The 10,101-nt window shown below is 39.3% G+C and overlaps 1 protein-coding gene across 1 annotated transcript; it reads right to left on the bottom strand.

The window, feature by feature from the left end:
* Positions 1-9,042: 9,042 nt before the first annotated feature.
* Positions 9,043-10,101, bottom strand: LOC136066407 (uncharacterized). The gene has a single exon (XM_065770695.1). It carries the CDS (start codon positions 10,099-10,101, stop codon positions 9,043-9,045), a length of 1,059 nt encoding a protein of 352 aa, XP_065626767.1.

The following is a 10,101-nucleotide window of genomic DNA, read 5'->3' as shown; positions in this document are numbered from 1 at the left end:
CAGATCGTCCAGTATTTTGCTTCTTGATTTGGGTCTGGAAGAGTGAATTTAGTGATAAAATCTACTAATGCCTAGGCTTTGATCGCTATTCTTGTCCTGTATTCAATGTCAAACTAGTTTAGTTCAACAGCCCGATCATGTGCCTTACTGCATCTAGGTTGCTTATGGCTTTTCAGATTGGCTAGTCCGTCATTACCATGATGGTGTGAGCTTAGAAGTATGGATAAAGCTTTCTTGAAGCGATGATTAATGAAAAGGCCATCTTCTCTATTCGTGGATACTTCGCTTCAGCGCCTTAAAAAGCTTGACTTGTGTAGTACACGGGTCGTTTTACCTTGGACTCTTTATGAATCAAGGCTGAATTGACGACTGTTTGTGATACAACCAAATACAAGAACAGATCTTCTCGTTCTACAGACGGGCTCAAGAGTGGGGCCTTGGCCATATACTCTTTGAGGTTCTGGAAGGCTGCTTCACACTTTTTCATCCATTAGAAGGCCTGCTTAAGAGTTTTAAAGAAGGGGAGGCACTTATCAGTGGCCTTAGAGACGAACCTATTCAATGCTGCAACTCATCCTATTAGCCTTTGCACCTCCTTAACCATCCTAGGAAAAGTCATGCCAAGTATGGCTTTGACCTCACCTAAATTTGCATCAATCCCTCGCTGAGATACCATAAAACCGAGGAATTTTCCTAACGAGACTCCAAAAACACACTTCGCAAGATTGAGCTTTATTCTATACCTTCTCAAAGTATTGAACATCTCTTGGAGGTCTTCAAGGTGGGTTTTTACTTTCCTGCTTTTTACGAGCATGTCATCTATATAGACCTCCATATTTCTATCTATCTGCTTGTTGAACATTTGGTTTACCAGTCTCTAGTACATGGCACCTGCGTTTTTCAGTCCAAATGGCATGACTTTGAAACAATATAGGCCCTGGCTAGTGACAAATCTAGTTTTCTCCTGGTCTTCCTCCTTTATGAGGATTTGGTTATAACCTAAAAAGCATCCATGACGGTTAGGAATTCATGGCCAGTTGTTGAATCAATGAGTTGGTCAATTCTGGGAATGGGAAAACTGTCTTTGGGGCATGCATTATTTAAGTCTATAAAGTCTACACACATTCTCTACTTTCCATTAGACTTTTTTACTATGACAACATTGGCAAGCCATTCGAGGTAGTAAACCTCCCAAATAACTCTTGCAGTCAAGAGCTTTTCTAGCTCTTTCGTAACTACTTTGTTTCACACTATCACACATTCTTCAATCCCCGGCATATCATCATGACTCCATGCAAAGACATCCAAGTTCTTTTTCAAAAACTTCACCAATTCATCTTTTAAGGATTGTGAGAGCTCCTTCCTTACCTTGGTAGTTTTGGAAGTGTCTCTTTCTACCAACTCTATATTCTTAGTCTCTTCCATGGGCTTGGGTAGTTCTTCTTCTACCATTCAAGTGTGATTTTCCTTGAACGCCAGGACCGCCTGATAACATTCCCTGGTTAAAAGTTGGTCTCCACAGATTTCTCCAATCCCATGGAGGGGTTGGGAATTTCATCTTTAAGTAGTATGTAGAAGTTATAGCCTTGAGGCAATTAAAGGTTGGTTGTCCTAGAATCACATTATAAGATGAAGGGCAAACAATGATTAGAAAGTCTACCTCCCTTGTTATCTAGGCTGGGTGAGTCCCTACTATGATCTATAGGGAAATGATGCCCTTTGGATATATGCGGTCCCTACTAAACCTGACCAAGGGAGACCCAAAAGGTCTGAGGCATTTTAGATTCAATTTCATCTGTTGGAATGCCGTCATGTACATCACATCTGTCGAGCTTCCATTATCTACCAAAACTCTCTGGGTGTTGTAGCCTTTGATGGTTAGCATGATAACAAGGGGGTCATCATGTGGCTACCTGATTTCCCTTGCATCTTGTTTGGAAAAAACGATGTCTTCATCTCTGGTGCGATGATGTTTGGCTATCGGTGCTTGACATGAACACTATTGACTTGTCTTAGGACTGTTTTTCTCAAGGACTTGTATGATCCCCCAATTACCGGTCCTCCAGTTATTGTCCTTATTTATCCCACGACCTGTTTGGGATTGTCCCAATCTTCTTCTTTGTGGTCGTCAGTAGACTTCTCTTTCATTCGGTTGCGGGTCTGATGGTCATTTTTGACAAATTTTTGGAGTTTTCCTCTCTGGATTAACTCCTCTATCTACTCTTTCAAATCCCAACATTCATCAGTGTAATAACCATGATCCTTGTGAAAGCGGCAATACTTCTTTTGAGTCTTTCCATTTTGAGGACGAACTTAATGGTTTGGCCATTTCAAAGCTGAATCGTCCTTTATTTGCATGAGGATTTTGTCCACAAGCATTAACAAAGGAGTGAAATTCAGCTTTTTCTTTGATGATGCCTCCGAACCACTTTTTTTGGCCTTGGCTTCTGAGAGATTATCTTTGTGATCCCTCTTCTTGCCCCGGGACTCAACACTTTCTTCTTTCTTTCGCTTGCCTGTCAGTCCTTTTGCAATCAGTGCATCTTCTCCATTCATATACTTCTGTACTTTAAACAACAAATCCATCATCGAGGTTGGAGGGGTCTTCCTTAGAGAGAAGGTGAGGTCAGGATTGTTCAACCCTGCTTGGAAGGTCGTCATTATCACCTGATCATTAACTTCTTCAATTTCCAGCACTACTTTGTTGAAGCATTTCACATACTCTCTCAAGGTTTCCCCTTCCTGTTGCTTCACAGTTAGTAGATAGGTGGGCCTCTTATGGCGTTGGCCCCTAATAAAATGGTGAACAAAAGAGTTGCTCAGTTGATCGAAGTTTGCAAGGGATGCTGCAGGCAGCTTGCTAAACCACACCCTTGTTGCTCCCTCAAGGGTTGCCGGGAATGATTTGCAAATCACCTCATTTGGGGTTTATTGGAGGTTTAATATCATCTTAAATGCCCCTATGTGGTCCAAAGGATCCTTAGTACCATCATATACCTCCAGCTATGGTAGACAAAATTTATGAGGCAAAGGGCACTCCAGAACGCTAGCAGTGAAGGGCGAATCTGTCCTCTTGATCATGCCATCAAGATTTATCGTTGTCTTTCCCTTCATGGTGTTCTTGACTTCATCTAACTCCTTCCTCAAGCTCTTCATCATCTGTTCGTTGCCACGGGTTGACTGCACGATGTACTCAGAAGTTTCTCTTCTGCTATGTTTAGGACTATAGGATCGTTTATCATTGTCATTGCGATGACGCCATGACCGGGACGTATTTGTGCCCTCTTAACATGCTTTCCACTTCAAGTCTTCATTTTGTTTCATTAATTCTTGCACATTGGCTATCAATGCTTGAATTTGTTAAGCCATCACCACCGAATTCGGTGGTGCAGTTGTGGCTGAGTCCATTGGTTTTATGGAACTTAGTCAGTAGAGAATTCAATGGCTTATTGTCCTTTCCCACAGACGGCACCAAACTGATAACACGCGATTTCGCTTCGTCAGTTTGTTCCTCGTCAATATGATGGATGACCTTGAAATCCTATATCAAAGAAGATGACACTAGGCAGATAATGATACCGGTTTGGGGCTTACCAAGGACCTTCCGATGCTTAAATTAGTTTAAGCTCTTTAGAAATCTATAATCTATAGAGTAATTTATGTGTGTGTTCCATATGAATCATTTACCTGTTTCTCCTGGCTTTATATAGCCTCTGTGTAAGTAAATGCTCAGTTTGTTGGCTTCTCTAACGTTGTACCACAGCTGGAGTATTTATGGCTCAATAATGACCACTTAATCCCAAAACTTTAACATTCATAACAGTCATTTAAATGCACATCATTGGACGTTAGTACTGGCTCTATCAATTGAAAGAGTAGGGAAGATAGATGCAAATACAAGATAACACGCCGATGTGTTATCGAAGAGGAAACTGAAAAACTCGGCGAAAAACCTCTCTGCCGCCCTCCAAGCGATAATTGATCCACTAGACAATTAGTTGGGATACATGGATTAGCAAGAGACCCTCCAAGCCTAATCTACCCGATGTACCTAAGCCCTCCAAGCTTTTACTCCAACAAGGCTTCTCGAAACCGTGTCTTGTCTAGCTCACCAGATCCCATAACAAGCTCCCTGTTGCATCTACCATCCTTGGCTTCTTCCAATGCTTCCCAGTAGCACCAAAACCTCACTTAACACTCTGAAAGGGCGTGGTAAGTGTTTGGGCTATCAACCTCTTAATGGTATGGAAATGGAAAGGTAAAAGTTAAGGAAAATCTACAAGCAATTGTGTAGAGAAATGTAGGTATAACAATCTCTAACTCTCAAGGTTTGTGGCTAGGGTTTTCTCTTACAAGCACTCCTCAACATTTGTGGGTAATGTGGGTATATATAGTGTGGGTACAGAAAGTATGTATTAGATAGCACAGCCTGGCAAAACAGAATGTTTCGTAAGTGTGTCGCGGGAAGGCCTTACCTGCAAGCTAATCGCAAAACACAACTGTCTCCATCTGTACTGACTCTTCGCATTCCAGTCATGTGCAGGGCACATGCATCACTTCACGGGATGCTTAGTAGCGAGATACTTGTGAGAAATCTTCTGTCTTCAATTGCTTAAGTCTTCACACACACTCTCTCTCTAACACACAACTCTTACAATTAAATCCCACAATAAATACAGGGTATAAAAGATTGAATAAAATTATAATCAAATTTGATACGGAATTAAAGCCAACAAAACACATAGTTGTAAATTACACAGTACAATCTCTCCCTTTGGCTATTCCATGACAAAACCTCTAAAACAGACTCTAGACTTAAACGTGAGTTTGAGAACAGTGGCAAAACTCACTCACACCTAATCTAGAAGCTGTAAAGCACTTGCACAAATATACCTGTAACCTAAAACACTTGCACACAAACAAAACTTTCATCTTATGACAAGTTGAATACATGGTACATACATGAACAAGTAAAATGCGATCAAGTTTGTAAATACTATAAACAAGTAAGCATATCTTGATCATACAAGAACAATCATTAAAGAATGACTACAATGAACATTTAGTAAGTAAATGCTCATCTGGACACGCAATGCAATTAAGAACAATCACAATAATCAATTGCATGTCCAACACTTAACCAATGCAAAATACACGAAGTATTTGCATCTGGAAAATAATATTCTACTAGGGCACAAGAGTGAGGTACTTAAGATATATTAGCAATATCTTAAAAGTACAAAAAAATGCTACAAAGCATTGAGATGATCACAAACATTGAATATAAACTGAAATAAAAAACAAAGTACTAAAAGCTTTAAAGAGAAGCAGTAAAAGCAATAAACCAACAGTTATAAAAACTAAAAATAAACCGCTTGAAAGAACCAAAGTATCTAGGCCAAAACTATGCTTCCCCAAACTGTGCAAGCATCCCCTCAAAAATTTCTCCCCCTTTTTGACTGAAATGGCCAAAGAGGCTAGAATTGATCGAACTCTGAATCTGATCCCTGCAGCACGAACAAATCATCGATTTATAAGGATAAGGCAGTGATTTGGCCTTGAATATAGGCAAACTGGTCTGTGGTGTGCTGCACATGTGCGTTAAGCACGGTAGACATCTGGTCCATTTTAGCTAGGAGGCGATCAAGTTTTTCTAATCCTCGTACTGGTGCTAAAGATGATGGCTGAGCTGAAGTCTCTGGAGCAGAAGAAAATCTATCAATCTCTTCCTCTGTAACACCACCCCCGTCCCTAACACGATCCCGTGGTATTGTATGCACACTTGTTTTGGAGCCTTTGATGTGAGCTGTGCTCCTAGTCACTGTGTGTGCACCAATAAGATAGTCCCTCTGAACCATTGTGAGGCCACTAGGAATTTTGAGCCTTGTCTATGCAATGAGGCCCATAATCAGTGAAGGAAAAGGCATAACTGTTCTGGAATTTTACTTCTCAATGCTCCTCTTCAAAATGTGGAAAATATGGCCACAAATATCTATCTCTTTGTGCGTAAAGAGATCATACAAGAAGATTGTCCTTGGAGCAGACAATGTGGTAAGGTTGGTGACCAGATATAGATTATGGATCATCACATAAGCAAGTATCCTCATCTCCGGAGAGATTGGTATTGTATTCATGGATGATTTCTTCGGTGTGCCACCAAGTATCCTTATCATCTCCTCAGTAGAACCTAATCTATCCTCATATTGCACTTTAATTGGCTTTAAGGGAGGACAAACTTCAAGGAAATCCTGAATACTTTCTCTAGTAATGACAAACTCTTTGTGTCTCATTCAGCAGTCTATGTGATTTTCTTCTACACTAGCATTGGCAAAGAATTCTTTGATGATCTCTGAGTACACAACTCCAGTCAAGTTCAAGAGCTTTGTCCATGTCCTATCCTTGAATACTTCAGGTATGAAAGTGTCCTCAGGTGATTCCATTTGTACAACCCTTTCCATGATGATCGTTTTATCCTTATAACAGTCATTATACTTCATATTAGCCTCAACAGACCTAAAGTTATCAGAATCAATGTGTATATGTTTGGAGGATGATCTCTTAGGAGCTGCATGCTTAGTAGGAGGCATTTGCACAAAGGAACACAGAATAGAAAAGAAACAAGTGCAAAAACACAAAACAGACCAGAAAACTTGATTAGATTCAAGTTAGTCCAAAAACAAAGGTAAAACAACCTAAAATAGAGCATAACCAACTCAAAACAGAGCAAATGACCTTAAAACAACATGCTATGGATGTTAAAACATGTAAACAAAAGGATAATGTATGAATTAAGTGACTGTGCATGTGTGTGTCTGGGCTGTGTATGTGCTGATGCATGTGAGTGCAACAGTTGATGCATTGGGTGTGTCTAGAGGATGCCTAGTGTGTGCATAGCATGGCATTGAGACACAAATTGGGAAAATGTGTAAAAACACATAACCTTTGACCAAAACATGTTACACATGTTCAATCAAGAGTAAACCCAAGCATTGAAACTCAGTTGAGTCAAATACAACACAAGAGTGTCACTAGGACATTTTGTCAAACACCTAACATGTAATAATGCACTACAACAATGAACAATGCATGAACATGGAGAAAACTGCCTTAATACAAGCTTAGAATGCCACATGGGGCCAACACAAACATAAGCACAGCAAATGGGACTCAGCCTAATCAAAATTTTGAAAAACTTTTCACAAAATTAAGAACCCCAACCCAGTTTTTGAAAATCTCCAATTTTTTTTTAAAACCCTAAGCAAAAAACTGCAAAATTTAAGACAAAAATGAAAACAATGTTTAGGAAAACATACCTTGAAGTGATTTTGTAGAGATTTTTGCTTGAAAATGATGGGATTCTAGTGAAAATAAGATTTGGGTTGAAAGGGGTTTGAGAGAGGCAATGTGAGGGAAGTTAAGAGTATTTGAAAACATGTCACATCTACTACATAAAAACTGAAAACATGCATTTTTCGTGGGTTAGGCAGTAGCGTGACAACCACGAGACAGTCACAAGAATGGCCATTGAAGCTCAAAAACTTTCGTGAGTAGCTTTTAGTTGCGAATAAGTCACGAGACAGTTGCAATAGTCTTTGTATGAATTGGAAAAATTTCCAGTTTTTTCCTAAAAACCTTTCGCGAGAAGGGTTTAGTAGCGAAATACTTGCGAGGTAGTAGTGAGACTCTCTGTAAGAAAATGTGACATTTTAATTCCCCTTAAGCACATTTTGCGGGAAGCTCTAAGTCGCGAGCTTCTCGCAAAACAACCTCTGAACCAGTTTTGGAGAAAAACACAAAAATGCATTTTGATCAAAAACTAAAAACACAAAAGTATAAAATCACTTTCAAAAACATATAAAACACTCAAAAATCTTTTTCGGTTTGATCGACGAGTAATTGAGCATACACAACACATTTGAACATGTACAATCACACAAATCAGATAAGCATTACTTGAACAAAGTCTTGTGTGTTGTGTGTGAGTATCAAATGTGGAATAGTCCTTAGACCAAAGTGAAACTTCAATGATCAATTCAATCAAGTCATGCACAACTGGAACAAAATCAAGTGGACTATCTCAATTATAGAAATGAGCATATATGACCTCTCACAAGAGATTGATTACAAGACATATAAGCTTTTCATTTGACTTTTGCGTAAATCATAACATTTGATCCTTTTTGGATAATACATCTCTTTTTGACATCGGCGCTTGAAATTTTAGATATTTCAACATTAAGAGTTAGCTTTTGGTTTTTTGAGCACTATACATTTCATTAGAAAAGTCGCTTTCCCTTTTTGCTAGTCAAATACTAGTATGTGCGACAGGTTTTTGCAGCTCAATATCTCTTTTCATTTGGAGATTTACATTTAGTGAGCTCTATTGCAAAAACATAAAAGAAAAATGTGGGGAAATATATAGACACAAGTCTATGCAAGTATCAAGACCATCAAGACTATTGACCAATCATTCATGACAAGTTAGAAGATCTATTTACAACAATTACACATAGTTTTCAAGATTTCTCCCACACAGATACATGTGCATACAGAACAAGCTAAGCTCGAAAATGCATTACGCCATTAGTACGAAGGTACTAGGCCAAACTCACATGTGATATACACAACACAAGTTATCAAACTTTTTGAAAATTTTTCAATTTTTATGGGTTTTTAAATTTTTGAACACACTCAAAAACAAACCAAATAAAGTAAGATCAACTCAAACAAGTACAAACCAAAACAAGTAAAAAAATGCTGTAAACCAGAAGCAATTGACACAAAGTGAATTATGCATGTCGTGATGCATGAACATATGCCCCCAAACATCGAAAGAATTAATGCATAGACATGTTGTAATGTTTATGCATGAGTACCCCTCTTCACCCACACAGCACGTGCGTTTAGGGTGATATCCCTATAGGATTGGGTACGAGTGTTGTGGCCTTCAAACCTTCTGGAAAAGCTTGCCAAACAGGTGGTGAATGCATCAATCATTTTCATCACATCCATCACACCAGAATCACCATCTCGACCTCTTAATTACTCAACAGCCCAATTCCTTTTGTCATTTCTTGGTCCTCTTAACCTCTGATCACTTGCATTCTTCAATGCCCTTAGGTTATGACAATTTGGTCTGGTGTGACCTTGAAGTCCACAGTAATGATAGAAATGTTGAATTCTCGGACCTCTTTGTGATTTTGGAAGTGATTTCCCTCTAGCTTCAGACGTAACCACTAATTGGTTACGAGGTTTATTCAACACCCGTTGGTCAGCCACATTTCTATTCTTCTCCACCTTTACTTTCTCAACAGTAGTGACAACTTCTTTTGGTTCTTTGGCTTTCACAAACTTAACTTCCTTGGATATATTGACAGCCAAACTACTCTCTTCAGTATATCCCAATCTGGTTTTGTCGGAGAAAGGTTTTTGATGAGAAAGGACTTCATCAAGCTTCTTAGAGGAGACTCGCTCTACTTTAGCATTGGCTTGAACCACCTCTAGCTCAAGGAATTTTATCTTTGAGTAGGCTTCGGTCAGCTCTCCATTCAACGTCTCTATTTCACATCTGGCCTCCTTATATTGCACTAGGAGACTTCTATAGTCCTCCTCTGCCGTCTTCATCTTTTTAACGGCTGCCTTGGCCACCCTTGTATATTCTCCTGACTTCTCAAGGAGGGAATTGTAATTTTCTTGAAGTTCCACTACACTTTCATCTTCTTCAGCATCGAATTCTTCTACTACTCCCATTGACTCCACTTTACTATGTTCACCGAGCTCTTCCACTAGCAAACTCAAGTCCTCTGAAGACTCAACATGAACAATAGTCATAAAAGCAGAGTAATTCCCTTCTCCATCACAGCTTTCTTCCGAATCTGAATTGGAAGAATTTGAATCACAAAGTGTTGTCGCATACACCTTGCCCTTCCCTCTTAGGTAGTTGGGACACTCCTTCTTAAGATGTCCATGGTCATTGCATTCATAACACACAATGCCTTGAAGGGATTGAGAGTCTGTCCCATCTTTCTTCTTAAACTCCTTCCTATCACCTTTGGAGGATGAAAACTTCCCTCTGCTGAATGGTTTCTCACTGTTCTTCAT

Source organism: Quercus suber, unplaced genomic scaffold, assembly GCF_002906115.3.
Source record: "Quercus suber isolate HL8 unplaced genomic scaffold, Cork oak 2.0 scaffold_34, whole genome shotgun sequence".
Lineage (NCBI taxonomy): Eukaryota > Viridiplantae > Streptophyta > Magnoliopsida > Fagales > Fagaceae > Quercus > Quercus suber.
The sequence above is the reverse complement of the archived record's forward strand: the minus strand, read 5'-3'. Positions and strand labels throughout refer to the sequence as shown.

Excerpts from the sequence above, each read along its gene's own strand:
- LOC136066407 (XM_065770695.1), bottom strand. The coding sequence starts at position 10,101 with ATGAAGAACAGTGAGAAACCATTCAGCAGAGGGAAGTTTTCATCCTCC.